This window comes from Odontesthes bonariensis, chromosome 8 (genome assembly GCF_027942865.1).
Source record: "Odontesthes bonariensis isolate fOdoBon6 chromosome 8, fOdoBon6.hap1, whole genome shotgun sequence".
NCBI lineage: Eukaryota > Metazoa > Chordata > Actinopteri > Atheriniformes > Atherinopsidae > Odontesthes > Odontesthes bonariensis.
The window spans coordinates 4,818,507-4,840,324 of NC_134513.1; the positions used below are offsets into that span (position 1 = coordinate 4,818,507).

The following is a 21,818-nucleotide window of genomic DNA, read 5'->3' on the forward strand; positions in this document are numbered from 1 at the left end:
GCTGATTCTCCTACAAACAGGAATAACCCAGCATTAAACTTTCAAATGACCCAACCGTGTCTGCTGGGAGTCATGACTTAACTGAGGTAATTAATCATGGTGAACGTTACATTTTTCTGAATTAGAAGTCATAAAATAAAAATGATCGGCTCTTGGAGCAAAGTGTGATATAAGTATGTAGCTAAAACATGGCTGAATAATATACTTTAGGTATTTCCTCTGCTTGCTGCTTCTTTGGACAGCATTAAAGCTAAGAGCTACTTGCCTCTGCAGCCACTGCATTACCTTTAAAGTCAATATTTCAGGAGTACATCGGCTTTGTGTGCGTCTCAGGTGTCAAACAGTGAAGTGAAGTGAAGTGAAATTTATTTATATAGCACTTTTCAGCAACAAGGCGATCCAAACAGTGGGACCAGTTATCCTGGTAAAGTATATTGCAATGCCATATCTGCTTCAATGCAAGCCACAGTGTTTTCTTAAAGGTAACCAACTTATTTTAAATACATAATTACTATCTCGTTTTTAACAGCTCAGCTTAAGTAAGTAGTTTTTAACGTGTAAAACAGCCACGAAACACAGAGTGATGGAGAAATATTACATTATTTAAATTAGAGCTAATTAAAGTAGAGCTGCTTGTGAAACACAGGACAGGTCTAGATCTTGGCGGTTGTGTTTAAAGGCGCCATCCTCCATCCTTTTCAGCCTCAAAAAGTGCGTTTGTTTTATATCTGCTAAATGCAAACCAGCAGGCAAAAAGCTGCTCCTGTACGGAATACCTTTTGTGGACAAATCATGTTTGTGTTCATGAATGAAATAAATGAACCTTTGTGTTCATTTCATTTTCTGCAGTGAGACTTTTTTGGTCAGATTTGATTCCATGTTCACAGATTTTTACAAAGCTGAAGACTAGGTTACACGATGGTGGAACAGCCCAAAACATCCATTCAATAGAAGATCATGATTAAAAAAAGTTAATTTACACCTGTTCTAAGTTAAATCACATAAAACATTCTTGATATTTCACAGGCAGGCAGTGTGGTCCGGGTCCTCTGGCTCCACTGAAAGTAAAGGATCTGTAGAGTGAAGATGAACAATTTATTCTGATGTTTTATCTGCATAAACCTTTAAAACACAGGCTATTGTCATTTCCATAGCATTAAACACATTCCATGGCTCTCCTGTAGTGCAGTGACTTGTTAAGGTGGATATTTTTTGCAGCGTTCTTCACCTCCAGCAGAAGAAGACATAGATGTGAGCAGGCTTCTGGGATATGACTGACGGCTCCTCTCAGCCAACCAGAAAACGGATGCTGCGAGCACCTCGCCAGCTTCTCTGACGCTATTGGCTGTTCTCTGGAGAGTCGGGGTTTGTGCTAATATTAATGACTGCTGAGGAGACGGAGGCGCATCTATGTGGTCCGCCTGACACTTGATCGAGGGAAGAGATCCGTCCTTAACAGCCGCTGTGAAGACGGGAAGGGAAGGGCGCGGGGGACACATGAAGCTGTCTTCTCACTCTCACCAACCCGCTTTTGGACTTTTCCTCTTCTTCTTCTTCTTTTTGCTTTCCCCACATGAAGAATCCCGTGCGTTTTCCCGCGGAGGAGAGCCGATGAACTGGTTTCTCATCAGCTGCGTGAAACGACAACACATTGTTGACTGGCTTTATGTTGCGCGCTGGCGCTGTCTCATCACCGGAGAGGCGCTCTTAATGGGAATACAGACAAAACATTTCTCCTCATGCAACGATGATCAAATCGGGTAAGTTTACTCTGTTTAATCCTGATAAATGTGTGTTGTCATATCATCCACATCGCATGATTCCGCCTGTGCGACGCATTTTCCAAGTTAATGAAAAACGCCTAAATCCTGTGACTCGGGGATGCGTTACAGGACAGTCGTGTTTTACTCTTCTTATGGAAATTACGTGTTACGTGTCAAGTCGTTGACTAAATAGCAGTCAGTCACGTGCGCTTGCTGAAATCAGGGGCAGATATTGCAGAATAATTGGGCTGATGACCGGCCTCGAACCCTCGCTAGACGTGGAGACGCGCTTTGGCGCAACCAGTCAGGATGCGCCTTCACCGGAGCAGATTCAGACCGCGTTCAGACAAACTGGCCAAATTAACTACAGCCGTGGAACAAGGACGCGCGTGTGCGTGTCGAATGACGGACTGGCAGCCTCATGTCCTCGGGGTCCTGTTCACTGAGCGCGCACCAGACACGTCTCGAAGAAATGCACAGAATGGTGGCCACCCTCCTCCCCACCACCGCTCCATCACCCCTCTCCTCTGCCTCGCGCTCTCCTGTTAAAACCTTCCTGTTGCAAACGGAGAAGTTGCTACCCACACATGCCACCAAAGTACATTTCACATAATACCACACAGCAACATCACGCGCACCCTCCCAATGCAGAACAGATTGCCTTCACGGCCATTTCGGCACAATTGCATCCAGGGCTTTTACGTAATTAACGCAGCCACTGAGAAGCATTCACCATCACCACTTCACCTGCTTTGTGCCCGCACACCCACACATCCAGCTGGAGGAACAGAGCAGTGGGGATGGCATTCACTAATCCCTCAACTGCGCCGGGCGTCTCTCAGTCCTGCTCAGATTTGTTCCCCTTCAGTCCTTACTGCGTGTCACACAGCAGATGTATTTCTCTGAATATTTCAAACCCAGATAAACAGATAATGGCTGAAGGGGCTATGCAATCTGATCGCTGTATAATATTCTGCGTGTGTGTGAGTGAGAGTGTTTCTCCGCTTGCTGTTCCCAGGGGTGGATAGAAGAGACTCTGGCCTCCACAGTGCACATGACTCACCCGAAGCAGCTGCTTCTATATGAAACCTATAGTCAAATGCCACATGAGAGCCATTGTGCCCTCACATCAGACACCATGCCACACTGAGAAAGCCGCAGCCCACACACTAGGCTATGAAATGCACCCATCTTATTTCACTACCTGCAGGTCAGTCCATATTTGTAGCTCCAATCATATTCACACGAATGATCCCAGAGAGTAAATGTTTGTGAGGCGAACATTGAGCTGTAATTTTTAATGTCATGCAAAGTAAAGTACCGAACACACCAAACACTCTGCAACGTTGCAGTTTCCCCCCAAAAAGATGATTAAAAAAAAAAAAAAGCTAAAGCAGTAATGGGTTACTTCATTAATTTTGCCACATTTGTTCAAAACAAATCAATATTACATGTTCACAACAAGTCATACGCTTTAAGTGAGTGGCTTTGCGAATTGCCTATTGATCTGCGTGTGAAAGAAAGAGAGCCGGGGTGGAAAAGGTATTGTGCCTGCAGTGGCTTTGTGAAGGCATTGAAAGTATGACAGGCAGCACAGTGTGGGTGTTCCATATTAATTTCTCTATAGTCAGAGGGCAGCATGCTCCTGTGGGGTGAGAGGATGTGTGGGTGCCAAATACCACTATTGGCTGGGAGGGGAGTTCAGTACATCCACACTATAACCTGCTGTGGTGGCATCCAAATCAGAAAAATCAAATCAGGACCTTTTTTAACAGGATGCTCGAAGATCTACCTGAATCCTGAATCAAATGCATGTAAACATATTCACAAAACGACTGTGGGGGGATCGGCGGTGTGCTGCCAAGCATAGGCTCACTGATAGCATGCTGTGTCCAAACACAGGCACCCATTAAAATGGAATAAGCAGAGTCACACAACAAAACGAAGGGGAGGAAGGAGTGTGGGGGTTGTTTTTGTGTGTTTGTTTAGGATTTAGTGGATGGACAGAATGAGACCCAAATTATTCTGAAAGAAAACAAAAATAGAAAGAAAGAAAATGGAGGATCAAGATGTGCTCTGATGGCAACATGCATGACATTTGGCTGTTTTCAGTCCATATCAAAGGTCACAATAGGATGTGTTGCATCCTTTGTATCCAGTGACATTTTGATTTTTAGGTATTTAACTTTCACGTGTTTTCTAGACTGAGTGTGGGAGTTACGAAAAATACATTGTGCTCCATAGCTGATATTAAGTTATCACAAAAACTTAAACGGACGATGGCAATAAAATCAAAAGCAATTATCTGCTAATTAGTCTGCCGCTCCACAGATTCATATCAGAGGTGGACAAGACAGAGACATATGCCCACATTGCAGATTCAAACATGAGCAGAGAAGGAGGAGGACATCTAAAGGGCCACTGCTGTGCAGCCCATCTGCTCTGCGTTGGTGCTGATGTACATACAGACTCTGTGTGCTAATGCAAAGGTTGGTGCTGCTGCTGGATCAGTTGTCAGGTATTGACAAAGCTGCAGTGATGCAGATGGATGGACATATGCATCCAGCAGCATTCACACGGATGGATGGATGGATGGATGCAAGTGGCAGGAATGCTCAAACACTTGCAGACACATAGTATGCAAATTAATGCACATACACTAAGTGGTGACTGATTCCAAATAAGCTTGTCATTGTGCTATCGAACCTCTGAGCAGTAAAAGTCACCGTGCTGGTTTGGAAGCGCTGTATCTTCTGTTTTTGCAAAGAAAGAGAAGGAGCGAATGAAAACCGAAAGAGAAAGCCCACATCAAACTCCATGAAATTATAATAAAGAGGTTCCAAGCCTGCGATAAATGCATTTCACCGGCATATAATGATTGATTCTGTCTGCCATAGGGACTTATTCCCTGCAGGCTTGTGGCCCCTTGACCAGCCATATTTTATTCACATAAATATAGATAGCTGTGCATCTTCGAGGCGGCACACATGCCACATTTGCACCTGCAGATTCAATTTGGCACCGACTTTGAGGGATATGCCGCTGGCTCCGTTCCCCGCCTGTCCTCCCCTCCTCACACCTCCCTCTTTCATTCTAGCTAGCAGCTATACATGAAACATTATGCAGATTTTTGTCAAGAGTGAGTGCGATTATGTAGGGGGGAAATGAGTGTTGGAATGTTCGCTATGCCTTTGACCTTATCAACGGCAGCCTTAAGCTGGATACCTTGGCTTAATTTTAATGGATGCAGTGCTATGCGAATTAGACAAGGGGACCTATGCTGTGCTCTTTCCCTGCGTGGTGGGTCAACCATGCATCATGCGAAGGAGCATATTTTCTTCATGAGAACACCTTTATCGGCCCGTGTGCAGATACACGGATCTTTGTTGCTGTTTGCCGGCTGTGTGTGCGTGAGGCAGGTGGGTCTGCTGTAGCGTTCGATAGTGCAGCATGTGTGTTCTCCCTCACTCAGCCCAAGGGCATGTCTTGTCCAGAAAAGGGCTGAAAAACCAGGGATGGGGTTCCTGTGGTTAATTTGGAACATTGATTTTACATTAACAGTCGACGGGCCACTGATTCATGGCCATACAAGTGCAGATGTAAGGTTTCCATCTGCTCCCACGTGAATGCGCACGGACACACCTACATACAGCAGGCTTCATTATGCACACACACACACACACAGACAGAAGGTTCCCTTTAATGGACTCTCCTTTACCTTGAATAAGGTATAATAGTAAATCAATGAGGTGAAGGGCAGAGGGAGGGACAGTAAAGCCTTCCAGAGGTCTCCTCCCAATATGGGACTAACTCAGTGGATGTATATCGACCCTCATCCCACTCCCAACACGTCACAGATCTTAGCTTTGTTATGAACTATTGGCACCAGACTGTAACAAAGCCTTTGGCATATTTTCTGTCCATGTTCTAGCTTAAAAAATTGCAGATTACAACCAGCTGAACAGGCCCCGTGCTGTGAGAAACTGAAAAAAACACACGAGGCCCTGCACAGCCAGTGTTTGATTCTGATTTGTCCCTTTGGGGCTACCGTAGAAACATGGCACTGTGTGAAAGAACACCTGTGTGTAAGGTAACAAAAACACATCAGCGCTTATTTTTGCTTAGTTGTAGACCACAGTAATGAATATCATATGATGCTACTCAGGTTTAGTTTGAGCCCAAACATCTTTTCCTCGCTGTTAACAAGTGAATTCAATGCTTAAAACTTAACCAAAGACCAAATAAGTGAACAGAAGTCACACCCAGATCTGCAGTTTCCTCCACAGACTTAATCTCTTTGTACAAGGGCTGCGCCTGCTGTCAGTGTCAAATATTGTCAGGGTTTATGTGTTGCAGGACATCTTGCACTCGTCTCAAAGATGCTGTGCCAATCAGAGAATCAGCACAGCCCGGCGCATGAGATGCTGCTTAGCTGCGAGACAGCTTCCTGTATGTACCGGAGGCAGAAACGGATAAAACACGAGAAGTTCAATATTAAAAAGTAACTATTACAGGGATGACAAGATCCGGAAAAGGCAGACAGCAAACAAACAAGTGGATGGTCAGAGAAAAAGGCTACATTCTCTGCAGTCCATTGCTTGTGTTGGTCGTGATGCTAAAAGCAAAACATAAGGAGAAATGTTCGTGGTTTTATCAGCGCAGAAATACATGAGAGCAGGTTTCTAAAAGAGAAATGAAGGGGTTTCATAATTATGAGAAAAGGCAACCAAGAGAAGGAAAAGGGAGAAAAGGGAGGAGGGTGGGGGGGGCCGACTTGAAGAAAGTCTTGCAAGGCTTATTACCAGTGGATCAAAAGTCCCAGTGAGCCATCTCTATAACACACAGGCTATTCTCTTGAAAGAGGAGGCAATTCGGCTGTGCCCTACTTTCCACTTATGTCTGACCTTTATGTCTTCCACCCAGTTTTACCACGGTGATTGTAATGTCTCCGCAGATGCAATACTGCCTTGTTACCATTTAAACCGCGCGGGCCTCATAATCAGCTCCCCGAGGGCTGGTGTGCTTCCAACAAAAAACCTACGTCTCACAAATCCTCCCATCCGTGCCTGTTGTTTCTCTAAGATCTTACGTCGCTTATAAATGATTTCATCTTCACTTGAGCGGGAGGTCAACGCGTCTCCACACGGGGCATCGATGAGTACCCAAACCGCAACAAAGTAATCACCTCCATGTCGCCGCTTCACTAAAGCCCATCCGAGCCCCGCGAAGGCGAGGGAACGGATTTACAACTCATTTCAATAAACAGCACAAAACAAACAGTTCTGCCCGGCCGTTTGGCTGCCCAGACAACTTGAGTCAGGCTTTCCTGAATTAGCACTGCAGAGTCACCAGGACCAATGATTTCTGCCCCTGCTGTGCACACTCATTAATTTAAAGTGGTCATATCTCACTGCTCTCTAATCAAACTGTATTTGTGCCATTAACAGCCGCAACATCCCCGGTGTTAGTGTAATGGGGGCGGCCTGGTGGGAGAGCAGGCCAGGCGTTGCCAAGATGTGCACAGAAAAGCTTTTCACCTTGACAGTGGGCGAATCTCTGACACGAAGCCTCTGTCCAAGACGTCCGACGGGTTTCCAGATGAAGCTGCATGTTATAAAACGCCGGGCAACAAGGCGCCAGCAACGGTTTTCAGTATTTTAACGAGGCGAGATCTCAGGATTCTCAGATATGTCATGTGTGATTTTAATTAAGAGCCAAACCTGTGCCTGACAAGAGCAGAAGACGTACGAGTTGATAAGGGTGATGCAACGGCAGGCGTTTCTCAACTGCCTCCTCGTTGGAGTACGTCAGTGAATGTTGTAGCTCCCAACTTAAACAAAAAAAAGTTTTACAAGTACCTGCTTGAGTATCTGACAAGTTCTTTTTCCATCATCTCGTTTTTATACGCCTCGAGTTTCCCAGAAAGAAACCAGAGGAAAGGAATATAATATAAAGAAAGTACTGATAGGAATCTATATAAAAACCATGCTGCATGTGAAGAATGGGATTCATGAAACGAACAACAGTGGCAAACACATCTGTGTAATGGAAAAGCATTCTTAAAACCTCCCCCTTTCAGTACATTTCTGTGTGTTGCTGGTCTTTTGTTTGCTGTGGCCAAGCCATAAATAATACACACCTGTCCCCAGCTCGGCTTTCAGCTGGTAAAAGCAGCTGCTTTCAGTCAAAAAAGAGCCAAAACAACGCTGTAGGCTGCCTGTCCTGCATCAAGCAGCAGGCAGACGGAGTTTGCATCGACCTTGTGAAGACGCCAATCAGCTGCAGAGTGAAAAGCAGTGACAGGCCAAGTGAATAGCATTGATCATCTCGTTGCAATGCTATGTTCTATTGGGAAACCTTGTGTCTTCAACATGCACCACCCACCAAAACACTGCTGCGAACCAAGAACAACTACAACAACAACAGAGAAGGCTCATGGAGCCTGAGGCATTGCACCAGCTTCCAAACTCCCCTGATTCAAATCTGATTGAGCTTGTGCAGAATTCGCCACCCACAATATTAGACAGCCTTATCATTATATCATTGTTCGGGCTTATCTCTGCATATTGCAGCATTTGGCTTGTAAAGAGACAGATATTTTCCTCTGGAGATGTTTGTCAGTATCGCCAAATGAAGGATAATGCCTCAAAATATGCATTTCATGTGTGAAAAGGCAGCTGTACGCTTTGATTTAGCCTCACAGATAATCTATTTGGGTCCGTTAGGAGGGAGTGTCTGTAGGTAATGGAACTCTGTTGTGGTAAACAAAGCCAGCTGTATTTCACACAGTTAAGGTTGCTTTGTAACGAGCCGGATACAAGGAGCTTGTTTGTTGTAATGTACAGAGGAAGGATTAACACTGGGCAAAGTGAAAAGCCCATGGGCTACACTGACAGCCTCCTACTGTAATGGAGCTGCTTTGGAGTCCATGGCTTGAATGATTGCTCCCCCTCCCTTCCTCTGACACCTGGGAACTCGTGTTAGCTCCATGAGTGAACACCTTAGCCTGACCTATAAAAGGTTTCCTCAACAAATGTCACCACTTAGGCTTAATGTGTTCATGCAGGTGGAGATTAGGTTACAGAAGATCCCATCTCAAGCTTCCTGAGTTATATTTCCAGGTGCTGATTATGTATCTCTGGACTGGAGATTACCCAAAGCTTTTCTACGCACAAATACCAAACATCCATCTTTAGATTCAATTTGCCGCAGCCTTATTAACCCAGTTTCTTCTCGTCCAGCAGTTGCGGACACTCAGTGTGAAACCACACAACGTTGTTCTCCTCTTTTCGTTAAGAAATCCTTATTTCATCCCAATCTTTGCCTGAAGTTAGGCCAATTCCTCTGCTGTGATATAACTAGATGAATATTTCTTGCCGTGACAGCATTCTAAATGCCAATGAAGGTTTAAACACCACAACCGCTACTGAGACAGGTTCCTCCCCTGCAAGTCATTTTGTCCTCCAGATTCCCCACCCCCTCACTCTGCCTCAATTACCAGCAACTGAGCAGCGGATTGTGAAAATTAGCTCTGTACAGCAGCAGTGGATATGTGTGTAGATTGGTGGGCTGCGGATGGGTAACTTGACTGGACCTTCACTAATAGGTTTGTACAAGTAGTGTGTGGACTCTACAGTCAGAGCATTTGCGTCGCAGGACCTCTAGAGCAGTGGTCTCAAACTGATCCGTGAAAGGGCCGGTGTGGCTGCAGGTTTCTGTTCCGACCCTGCGGCAGCACACCTGACTTGTTTCATTCAATCAACTGAACCGTCTGCACTGAAGGGCTGTGTTCGAAACCGCATACTTCTCCTACTACTCCTACTACTCCTGACTTTTTTCCCAGATGCATACTAGATTCTCCGAAATGTTGGGTATGCATCATGAGGTTACTACTCATACTCAAACTACCCAAGATGCAACGTAACGTGACAATCGTCATTTCCTGTCAAAACCGCAGTTTCAAGCTAGCTACAACGAGGGTAGGTTCACTTCCTGTTTTCAAAACAAAAGCACCAATTGTATGGTAATGGCTTTCCCTATGATAAAAGGCAACGGGTATTTTATTTTGTGAAAATAACCAGAAGTGCGTTGCTCACTGCGGCTAGCTTTAGTAGCGCCGAATTCGTGGGAACAAAATTGTAAACAGCCGGTATTTTGTCAGGTTTTCAACACGTTGGGGATCTAAACGACTACTTTCTCACCTGAAAATGTTTCAAATGTTGCTAAAGTTTACAGAGTTTAGAGCTTAAGAGAAATCAGCTTCAGGCCGGCTGATTTCGGCTCGGGCAGGAGCGAAATGCATTGTGGGTAAACGCTCTGCATACTGTCTGATCGATGAGTATGCAGTATGGAAGTATGTAGTATGCGGTTTCGAACACAGCCAAGGTCTTAACCAGTTCAGTTGATTGAATGGAACAAGTCAGCTGTGCTGTTGCAGGGTTGGAACAAAAACCTGCAGCTACACCGGCCCTTTAACGGATCAGTTTGAGACCACTGCTCTAGAATATAGGCTGACTCTTCCCGGGGTCATAATAATGCAGTCGCACGGTATCAGTTTGTGGGTGATTAGAGTCGCTGATTTTCTTTTCTTTAGGCATATTCAACCCAAATACAGCTGCACTTTGTGCATTTTATCACATCAAATTTATTTGTATAGCACATTTCATGTACAAAACAATTCAATGTGTTTCACATAAAATAAAAGCATTGCCGCGGGAAGTGTAAGAAGCATTAAAAATACATAAAAGAATATAAAGAGAAACAAATAAAATAATTTAAAGGAATTTAAAACAACATTCCAGATAAGTTCAAAGATATCGTGCAGATTTCATGCATAGACACATGAGAAAAGAAATGTCTTTAACCTGGATTTAAAAATGTCTCCATTTGGTGAAAGTTTAATCTCCACTGGCAGTTTGTTCCACTTGTTGGCAGCATAACAGCTAAATGCTGCTTCTCCATGTTTAGTCTGAACTCTGGACTGGACCAGCTGACCTGAGTCCTTGGATCTAAGAGCTCTGCTGGGTGCATTTTTAGTCATATAAACCTCCTCTTAGTGCAACATATTGCACAAACACAGACACATTGCAGGAAAATTAAGCTCCTGTCACACTGGTTTCGGTTCTGTAGTATCAGAACACTTTAATACCAGATACCAGTGGCGGTATTGGCGCATCCCGACTTAAAACGCTGTAACTAAACAGTCAGACGAGTAAATAAAGGATGTGGTGTTGAAAGCTTTCTGGTTTGCTGGTGTGTTAACACATTTTGTGCTTTGAGGAGGTGTCATTTGTCATTTGCAGTCTTCTAATTTGAAGCCTTGCTTCTGTAAACTGTTTAACTGTACGCTGCACAGCTTCTGTTGCGATGATGCCAAATTAATTTTGTTTTTATGTGACTCAGTCAATTAACTAAAAGCTGTCGTGGTCAGACGAAAAAACACGCCTGAAGTCTCAGCGCCGTGACCACATCTGCACGACGAGACGTCACAAGATGTGACTGAGTCGGCTTCCTCCTTCAACAGCCCGTCACCCCGAGCGAAACTGTAAATGAAACCATAAAGTTGAAGGATATGTGGGTGAATAGGGTAACATTTTGAACAGCTCGTCGAGTTGATCCACTCACAGTAGAGTATCTTTAACATTTCTGTTTAAATATGCAGCGATGCGTTATATTTTAGAATATGAGTGTTCATGCATTCTTGTTTGATGATGGTTATATCTTAATGTCAAAGGTTTTTAAAGAGGATATCCTTGATCTCTCCCTAAATTAAATAAAGAGAAAGGTGGAAAAAAAAGGTGTTTTCTTAATACTTTTAGGAATAAAATCTTCAATAATACTGGCTGCGAATTAAATAAGATCAAATAAAACAAGATTGGGTAATATACTGCGAGCTCAGTTCTCATTTTATTAAAACAGACTTAAAAGATATGAATTGTAAAATATATTTTTCTTTTATTGGAAACCTAGTTACTGTTGAACACTTTAACTGATAGCTGATAGCTTACAATCTGACAGCTAAGTGTATCACAAGTTTTGTAAATGCTTATAGATAAATACTTCGTATGAAATAATCAAATCTTAAAAGCATTGGACTTGCCTCTTGTGTCTCTCCCTAACTATCACATTAATTGGCATCTATGTGATAAGAATAAGAAGAATCTACAATTTTCATGTTACATTACCATCGATAAAATATCCTCCTCTTTATTTAGCATTAAGCACATTGTCTTTTTTTTTAACCATGAACATTAGCCGAACTGAATGCAATCCATTTCTCAATTTGTCCCCATTTCTAAACTTCTTTAATGTCTGTGATGTTATCCTCACGTCAATACTCAAGCCTTTCCAGTATCTAATGGCATACTACCCGATGTCATGTGTTGCACAAGCATTCCAGCTCTGTTTATTATTCCATATTAAGTGGGTTGTTTTTTTTCTGAATGCTTTTAAGTCTCTCATGGACATAATGGATCACAAAACCAGCCAGTCCAAAAAATGTCCCCGTTGGCAAAATTTATATCCGCAAAACAAATAACACACCCTGTAAAGAGCCAGCTGAATTGAATGCGCGACATAGCCAAGCAATAACAATTAACCCGACCACATTACACTGCTGGTAATTGTGATTACTAAGAAGGAAAGCCAAAGTGAGCACAGGTGAGACCCGAACACCGCGGGCTGAATTACGGAGTCTGCGCCGTGCTTCCAGGGTGCAGATCAACTGCATAACCCACACCGAGGAGCCGGTGCTGAGGGAGAGAGGCTAAACCCTGTTTATCAGAATGCTCTGGGTGTAGCAGCTTATTAAAGTGCCAGGTGCTTTTGAAAAATAATACCCCCCACCCTACCCGCCGCTTTCTCTCTCCGCGCTTTCATTGGCTCCCCGTCTGCCTCCCTCGTCCAAACCAGACTCCAGCCAACGTTGGAGCAGAGGTTGAGGAATGAAGCCTTGGCACGGCTCCACCGGCGGGGCAAACCGCAGCGTTTCTGCTGCTTTCAGAAGTTCTTGTGCATTTATTTTTTATCCCCCCCCCCCATACACCTCCCCTGTGGCCACTGAGGTGGAAACGGCACGGGTGATGAAATGAAATCATTTCTCTCTTTTCTTGTTCTCGTGTCTCACAGCTGCCGTCACACTTCTTCCCTTGATTCTTTCCATTTCATCCTTCGTCTCTTTTGACTGTTCCCCATGATGTGGCGCCTGATCTTTTAGGCCCAAAATATCACAAGCACCATCAATCCCATCTGTTCAGTAGGAGGCATTCACATACGACAAATTACATGGTACACTTCAACTGCGGAGTACGAGAGACACTGCATTAAAAAAAGAGAGGATGTCTGATTCACAAGCAAGATAATGCACCATCGTTTCATTTATAATGTACCGTATATGATCATTAAAGGACAGCTGAATAAATATCCTTAATGTAGGAGCCAAAATCACTGAAGAATCTTTAAAACACTCAATGAAGGACAATCCAAAGTAGCGGTTTTGTTGACCTTTTATTGGTTGTGCTTTCACCCATTAGATGAATTCAATGTCATTACTGGGCCAAAAATAAACCAACGACATGGGCCTGAAATTCCCAGAAAGAAAATCATGAAATATCTCTTATTATACGGACTGAATGGCTCTGCACTCAACAAAATAAACATGATAAATAACAACAATTTAGGGGCGGCTGCAGCTCAGAAGGTCGAAGTGTCCTCAGGCAAGATACTGACCCCCACACTGCCTCCCGATGTGTCCATCGGTGTATGAGTGAATAGAAGAAAACACTGTGTAGCCTGTATATGGACTATGAGTGTGTGTGAGTGAATGTAGCATGTTGTGTAAAAGCGCTTTGAGTGGTCAGACTAGAAAAACGCTACATAAGTACAGTCCATTTAGGCCCCACTGTTGTTTGTATTGTGTATTGGATTGGTCACATTGACTCACCTCTCAGTCAGTTGCATTTCTTTTTACAATTGGCCCCTTTTTGTAAAGTAGTTTGGGTTCTGACCACAGCACTCACCTGTCACTTAAACCATATATGGCCCAGTTTATGCACAACTCTAAGAGGAATTGAGCTTTGGAGACCCATATTTTAGCCTTTGGGGGAGAAATCTGATCTTTGAAATTGGCATTTATTTTACGATATATTGCATGGTAATTCATGCAGTTGCCAGTTTAATACACAATATTGGATTTTCAGAAAGGTCACAAGATGCAAACTACTGTTTGTAAAACAAATTTACATACCTGTGATGATGCATAATGTTGTATTTCAGAGTTAACTGAAGCAAGTGATCATACTTTCCTCCCTTTACACATCTATATGCGTTCCACCAGTTAGTAATATGTGACTTCTGAATACCTGCTCTATTATTCGAGAAGGAATTTGTAGACTGCAGAAAGATGATCTATATCAACAATGTCAAAGGCTGTCAGTTCTGCTGTCTTCAACAAACAGGCGAGAAACATCCGGGGGAGATCCACTGTTTGCATGTAAAACCCAATCGTCTCAACGTGTTGTTTGACTGGCTGCCTGTTTACCTGTTGCTATGGTGACTGACATATTCCAGTGGCTTTGAGCAGCTCCCCCTAAAGGCTAGTGCTTAAGCCCTAGGATGTCTGCCATTTAGGAATCATAATAAAGCTTTCTCTTTAAACAAAAATAGACTCACAGTGCTAGCGTCAAATTAATGCCATATTACAAGGGCACATGTGGTACATCCTTAAAATGAAGTCTAGAAGGTCAAACTGATATGAATCCATTGTTCTATGTCTTGAAGAGAGCATGTATAAATGTCAACATGCATCAGTGTGCCTATAACAAATGTCAATGTGCCCAAATCCTTCTCTCGTGACACCCCTTGACCACTTCTAATGTCGTGAAATACTCACCGCTCTCCTCTTTGTCTCGTTTGTCTTACACAGGTAGGAATGGACTGGGCTTTGGACTCTGGAACCTGGTGAAGACAATCAATGAGGACATTTACCAATAAGGAAAAAACAGACTTTTCGTGGATGACAATAAAAGTGTTTAATAGAAGTTTTTTCAACCCCCCCAAACATCTTTTTTGGGTCTGCATGCCTGTAACCTTGGCCCCAAACCCTCAAACTGGTAGGCAGCATTGAGTGATTGGTCATTACGTTCAAGGACACCCACACAACAAGACAAAAAAACCCTAGGGAGCCCATTGGCGGTGCCCGGTGTGGTAGAGGAAGTGGTGAGTCAGTCGCCTCTGCAGCTGCAGCAAATGATTCATCATTTGTGAAGATACACTTCAGATCTCTCCATCTACGAAGACCAATTTCTTATTGGAGGGAATCGGTCCAATATGAAGGACGTGTCATTTGTGGATTGTCTCTTTGTCGGCTTGGCCATGGCCTCTTTTGTTGTGGCCACTGAGGTGAGGCCTGATTGCCCAAAGCTCTGCATATGTGAAATCAGACCCTGGTTCTCTCCTGGTTCAGTGTACATGGAAGTCCAGACAGTCGACTGTAATGATTTGGGACTGTTCAGCCTGCCAGAAAGATTACCGCTGGGCACACAAGTGCTATTACTTCAAACAAACAATGTCGCCAAGATTGACAAACCTTTGGATTACCTGGCTAATATCACCGAGATAGATATATCGCAAAACAACTTGTCCTCCATCAATGACATCCATCTGGGCAATCTTTCTCAGCTGGTATCCCTTCATATGGAGGAGAACTGGATACGTGAGCTACCCGAGCGTTGTCTGTCAGATGTATCTAACCTTCAGGAGCTCTACATGAATCACAACCTCATTTTAACCATTTCCTCAATGGCTTTCCAAGGCCTGAGCAACCTTGTGCGACTCCACCTCAACTCTAACAAGCTGAAGGTTATTAAAAGAGAGTGGTTTGAACCCATGCCAAATCTGGAGATCCTGATGATTGGGGAAAATCCAGTTCTTTCTATTGACAACATGAACTTTAAACCTCTCAGTAATCTTCGCAGTCTTGTTCTTACCAGAATGAACCTGTCTCAACTTCCGGATGATGCACTGGCCGGTCTTGACAACTTGGAGAGTATCTCTTTTTATGATAATATTTTCTCTGAGGTGCCACACGCTGCCCTAAGAAATGTAAAAACTCTCAAGTTTTTGGATCTGAATAAAAACCCCATTTCCAGGATACAGAGAGGGGACTTTGTGGATATGTTCCATCTGAAAGAACTGGGAATTAACAGCATGCCAGAGCTAGTTTCCATTGACAGCTTTGCCCTTAATAATCTCCCTGAGCTGACCAAAATAGAAGCTACCAACAATCCTAGACTCTCCTATATCCATCCCAATGCTTTTTACAAACTGCCACGGCTGGAAACCCTAATGCTAAACGGCAATGCTCTGAGTGCCCTGCACAGGATTACTGTCGAATCGCTCCCAAATCTCAGAGAGGTCAGCATGCATAGCAATCCCATCCGCTGCGACTGTGTGGTGCGCTGGATGAACATGAACAAAACCAACATTCGCTTCATGGAGCCTGATTCACTGTACTGCGTGGAGCCTCCGGAATATGAGGGCCAGCATGTTCGGCAGGTACACTTCAGGGAAATGATGGAGATTTGTCTGCCACTCATATCACCAGAAAGCATGCCGGGCCACATTAAAGCGCAGAACAGGAGCTCTGTGTCCCTCCACTGTCGGGCCTTTGCTGAACCAGAGCCTGACATCTACTGGATCACCCCATCTGGTACCAGGGTCTTGCCTAACACCGTGTCTGACAAGTTCTACATGCACCCAGAGGGAACATTTGACATATACGACATAACCGAAAATGAAGCTGGCGTTTACACATGTGTCGCCCATAATCTGGTTGGAGCTGATCTTAAATCTGTTTCAGTAGAGGTGAATGGATATTTTCCCCAACCTACAAATGGGTCTCTGAAAATCACAGTCAAATCGGTGGGGACAAACTCCATTCTAGTCTCCTGGAAGGCCGGCCCTGGCACACTGGCTCCAAACATTAAATGGTACACCGTAGCAGATGCCGACCATCCCACCACAGCGTTCACCACCAGGTTTCCCTCAGACGTCCGGGTCTACAACCTCACCCATCTTAGCCCCGCCACTCAATACAAAGTATGTGTGGATATCCGCAGCATTCACTACAACCATGACACCAAATGCGTCAATGTCACCACTAAGGGATTAGAGTTGGCAGCCAAGGACACAGAAAAATGGGATGCAGCTGTAATAACTGCCTTTGGAGTGCTCTTGGCTGTGATTTCAGTGGCCTGCCTATCTATTTACGTGTCTCTGAGGAACCACCACATTTATGGGGATATAAGGAAATGCGACTCCAAAGCTTTGCTGACACCAGTGGAAGCTACTGGTATGCACACTTCTTTCTTTACCAAGCTGTGGGTTTCGGGTAAGGGGCTGCCAAGTGGCGTGGAAGTTAAAGCCACGGTCATAAATGTATCTGACAATGCTTTTTAAGAAGCCCAGCTGTGTTAGAGCACCTCACACCAACTACAATGATTGGACAAGGCCACGGGCAGGGGTGAACAATGTTGTACTGTTTTCAAAGGCATACCCATTGCAGATCCCCAGCTAAGATAAACTGGCAAATCTATTATTGGACGGGGATGGAACACTTTGAACTAGATTACATGCCATCCCATTGGAAGTGGTGGCTCTGTAGAAGTAACATCAAACCAAGCTAACATCAAGAGGAAAGGGGTATTTACTGCAAAAAGATATAATTCAGTACCATTCATCCAGAAATGCAGGCAGAGGAATGGAAGTGAAGACGATGATGATGGTCAACTCTCTTGTAATTGACTGTTAAATGTGTTCAGAGTTGTGGAACTGTCCGTGTGGTCCCAAGCAATACCGTCTGTGCTTTGTCAAACATCCATAGACGAGTTAGAGAAACCGTAATAACACCTGTCTAATATGGGAAGGGAGATTTAGTAGAGTAGACAAATAACAGTGACTATGGTGTAAGCCTTTTGATGAACTATACCCCCTTTTTTTCTATTTAAAATGGACTCTTTGATTTTTCTTGGAAATATTGTTATATATTCTATTATGTTGATGTAATGACAAATCCTCTGTGTGTGAACAGTTTAAATGGGTTTTAAATTACGGCAAGGAGCAGACTACTTTTGATTACAGCATCACATTAAGCTTAATGAAATTCAGCTACAAAATGGGTATCTAGAGAGGAGATTTGCCAAATGGCTGTTTATGCTTTGTAGTTCTCACTAGGAAAAAAAAAATGCCGATACGTTTGACTAAAACTAATATAAGAGGTTGATTAAAACTGAGGTGAGTGATGTATTATCTCTTCAAGAAGTGGTTTGTTATACCCTGGTAAGTGCCTACAACAAGAACTACATGAAGCAAGCAGAAAGGGAACAGGAAATTCGTCAGCCACAGCAAAACACAGTCATGTCATCATTGCAAATACACAAGCTATACTCCAATACGTTAAGTGGAATTAATTTCTCAGTATTTTTAGCATACATATTTTAAGAAAACATTTTGTTATTGCTTTGAGTGTAAAGTTAAAAAGCCATTTTTATATTAACTGTATTATATGTGATCAGTGGGCACAACAGACTAATTAAGAAAAGCGCTAAGAAAAAAAATAAATGTCATTGTTTCTTTTACAAACAATTGTCTACTTCATTTTGTTTTCCGCTCATATTTATCCTAATAGCATTAACAAACACACCGATAAGTCACTACATTATTCTTGGATCTGTGTATGCTGCAGTTAGTCATATGCAGCCGTTTCTGGATAATGTCTCATGAGTTCTGCATTGCATATGTTAACAAAGCATTGATAATGACCGAGTGGTAGAGAACGGAGAACTCTTCTGAGTCAGACCACTGGAGGAAAAGTCGAGGGACTTTAGCTGAAGAGTTGTCTTGACCCTTAAAGAAGAGCAAAAAAAGCAGCAACAAAAGAACAGAACTCATTAGCCGCCTCATTAAGAACATGTTTGTCCTTCAGCTGGTCTGAATATAGTCACAGTTTTACAGCTACAGCCTCCGCTGCTCATGCTTAGACGGGGACACGGCGTCCCTTTGACATCGAGATAAAGTACAGCACAGAAAAGTCATGAGGAGCGGGATAGAGCCGAGTCTGAGCTCCGGGACTCACATTTTATTTGTCTTACTGAATTATCCAGCACACCGAACATTTCACATGAGAAAGCAAAGCATGATGAATGGCTGTCAGAGGCAGAGTGACATGGCGGATTTATCAAACGGGACCTAACACTCATACATCAGGCCCAGCCTTCAGCACCATGGACAGAGGCTTTTAGAGCCCGGCTATTCGTCAAACACAAAGGGAGTTCAAATATGACACACCGCGCTCATTAGGTAACGCTCAGGTCGGACCAAGTCTTTCTCTTTTGTAAGAACAGCTATAAAAACATGCGCACAAACAAGTGTGGTGGAGCTAAAGCCCACATTCTCATGGAGAAAACATGCGTAAGACACACAAAATCAACCCACCTTTCATAATCAAAGGTCTTGTAGCTTCAGTAGCTCTCAGCGCATGTTCAAAAGGAACAAAACATGACAGGCAGAACAGCCACCAAATTAGTTCACATGCCTGCATGCTCTTTGAGATTAAAGCAGCTCGTCGGTATTAGCCATAATGTCTGTTTTTTTTCCCACAAGTCATGATTTGATTACTGCTGTTTGTCCCAATCTCATGCATTTCCACCATCTCTTTGTCCCCCCCTTCTCTCTCACCGGTGGCTGTTAACACTCCTACACCATCGGCAGGCATATAAATTTGGGATATCCATAGGCTTCTTTTGCTTGGATTTGTACATTCAATGCACCTATATTAGAAAAAAAAATACAATCCTCTGGATTTAACTGAAATCCCACATGAAAAGAGCCAGAGAGCCGTCACCGTTTAATCCGCAGTGAGGAAGGAGAAATAATGTTTAAAATATTAAAACCACCTTGTTCTATTGAAAAAAAGCTATCTGCACTGTGACAGATATTAAACCGTTTTCTGTAAAGGCTTATGGATGAGAGTTCCTGCTGGTTATGTATTTATTTTAATTTCCCGGTGAAGTCCTCTGATGGGAACCCTGAATTTGTTTTAGTTCCAGCAAGGACGATCAGCGGGTCAGTAACTGTCAAGTCATTTTCCTATAATTAACAAATGCAAATTTGAAAGCCTGTTTAAATCTTATAGTATCATTCACCTCTTTCAGAACTGCTCTTACATCAATATGCATACAGGCACACTCCACTATAATAACTAATTTCCTGCAGGAAGGTCCTGGTTAAACGCTTTCCATGTGATAGTTCTCCAAAAAAGCTTCTATTCAGACCAGGCTGAATAATTGTTTTCTCCTTTCTGAAAGCCACAAAAAAAACAACCTATATTTAATTTCCCTTCCATCCGATAGAAGATAAAATAAAAATCTCTGGCTTCTCGCAGGCTGCAGAAAGCGGCGTTCTGTTTGCTGCGGGCGTTTTTATATGTTTGAATTATCACGTTATTAAAGTTACAAACTTCCACACAGGCGGGCACATTCCACTGAAAAGTGAAAATGTCAACATGCATTTACAATCCTGCTACTAATACCATATTTAATGCCAGCGCTTGCTTTTAAGGGGCCTTTATAGGCAGAAACAAGCAGATGACCTATGGGGAGCAATGACAAAGCTCTGATTGCTTTCACGACAGAATGAAAATGAATTTGGCTTTGGAGTCATGTGAAGTACTTCTTTGTTATCACGGTGACCTTTTATTAATTAAAAACAGCAGTTTTGCTGCTGCGGTGTAATTTGTTGTGTGTCTCACAGTCTTTTTCGACGTGTTTAGATTGAACTTGATGTGAAAAAGACTGACAGGTGAAACGCTAAGAATGATCGAGGATTAGTGGCCTTTATGCAAAGATGCTTTACAGGAAATGGGGGCAGAGAGAGACCGGATGCCCGAGCCGGGAAATCGAACTCTGACGCTGCTGCCTCTGACCAGCACCCTGAGGTAAATGTTTAACACACAGCATTGCATTGTGTCCCAGAATGTGACCGGTGTTATTGTGAACATGCATTCCCATGTTGTTCCCTGAAAAAGCAGAGATGGAATGCAAATTCCAGCATTTCCCTTGTGATGTGATCTATTTCCAGTCTCTCTCCTACTGTTTCAGCCACACCGGCATGCTAGCATAGCTACAAAACTTGCACAGAACCGTTGCTTTTTAGGCTAAAAAATAAAGAAAATGAATAACCGAACAGATCATCAAAGCTCCTGAAGTTAGACAACACCACTGTTTGTCTTCAGCTCTGCTGTGTGCAGGATTTCATCCAAGATGGAGGCGGTATGGATCAGTGGAGTTATAAGGTTTTACCAAAATCTGATCAGTTGGATTTCTGATGTTAATTTGTCTTGTCAAAACGTTTCCCCACATAGAAATAAAGCATCACAAACAGCATTAATGATAAACAACTAAATTAATTAGCTCATGAGCAAAGTTTCCACATATAATTAAATAAGACAGGAACTCTTCACAGGAAATAACTGACTTTACTGTATAAACAACTTGTAGATTCTAACCAATAGAAAAATAGAAACTAAACAGTTTTTTGGACAATTTGTTGAGTAAATTCTGCCTAAATATAAGAGGTAAAACCCACATAATTTAGTGACGATTAGGACACATTCCCTCCAAACACTGCCACTGCACTGTTCACTAAAATGACTCATGAAAACACTGGAAAAAATGCCCAACCAAAAATAAGTAAGAAAAACAACAAATAAAAGACGTTTTTGCTTGAAATAAGCAAAAAAAATCTGCCAATGGAACTAGTGAAAAAGTCCAGCTGTGGGGGTGTAATGGCTTAGCACACTGAACATGAAGTTAAAGAAAAACAACATTTGCAAACAAAAGTATGAACATAATGAAACAACAGAACAACCAAGTTAAGAAGCTCATTAGAAATATATTAGCCATGCCCACTGAGGACATTACCAGCACCGTCTGTCTGGATTAACCAGTCTGACTGACCGATTATGACTAATTCTTGGAAGTTAAACTTTCTTTAAATGAT

At 43.0% G+C, this 21,818-nt stretch overlaps 1 protein-coding gene across 1 annotated transcript; it reads left to right on the forward strand.

Moving 5' to 3' along the window:
• Nucleotides 1-1,376: 1,376 nt before the first annotated feature.
• On the forward strand, nucleotides 1,377-20,520 carry lrrn3b (leucine rich repeat neuronal 3b). The gene is made up of 2 exons (XM_075471391.1): nucleotides 1,377-1,760; nucleotides 14,686-20,520. The coding sequence occupies exon 2, from the start codon at nucleotides 15,090-15,092 to the stop codon at nucleotides 17,217-17,219; it is 2,130 nt and encodes a 709-aa protein (XP_075327506.1). The 5' UTR covers nucleotides 1,377-1,760; nucleotides 14,686-15,089; the 3' UTR covers nucleotides 17,220-20,520.
• The last annotated feature ends 1,298 nt before the right edge of the window (nucleotides 20,521-21,818 follow it).

What these genes read in the sequence shown, in the direction of transcription:
- lrrn3b (XM_075471391.1), top strand. Translation starts at nt 15,090, where the DNA reads ATGAAGGACGTGTCATTTGTGGATTGTCTCTTTGTCGGCTTGGCCATG.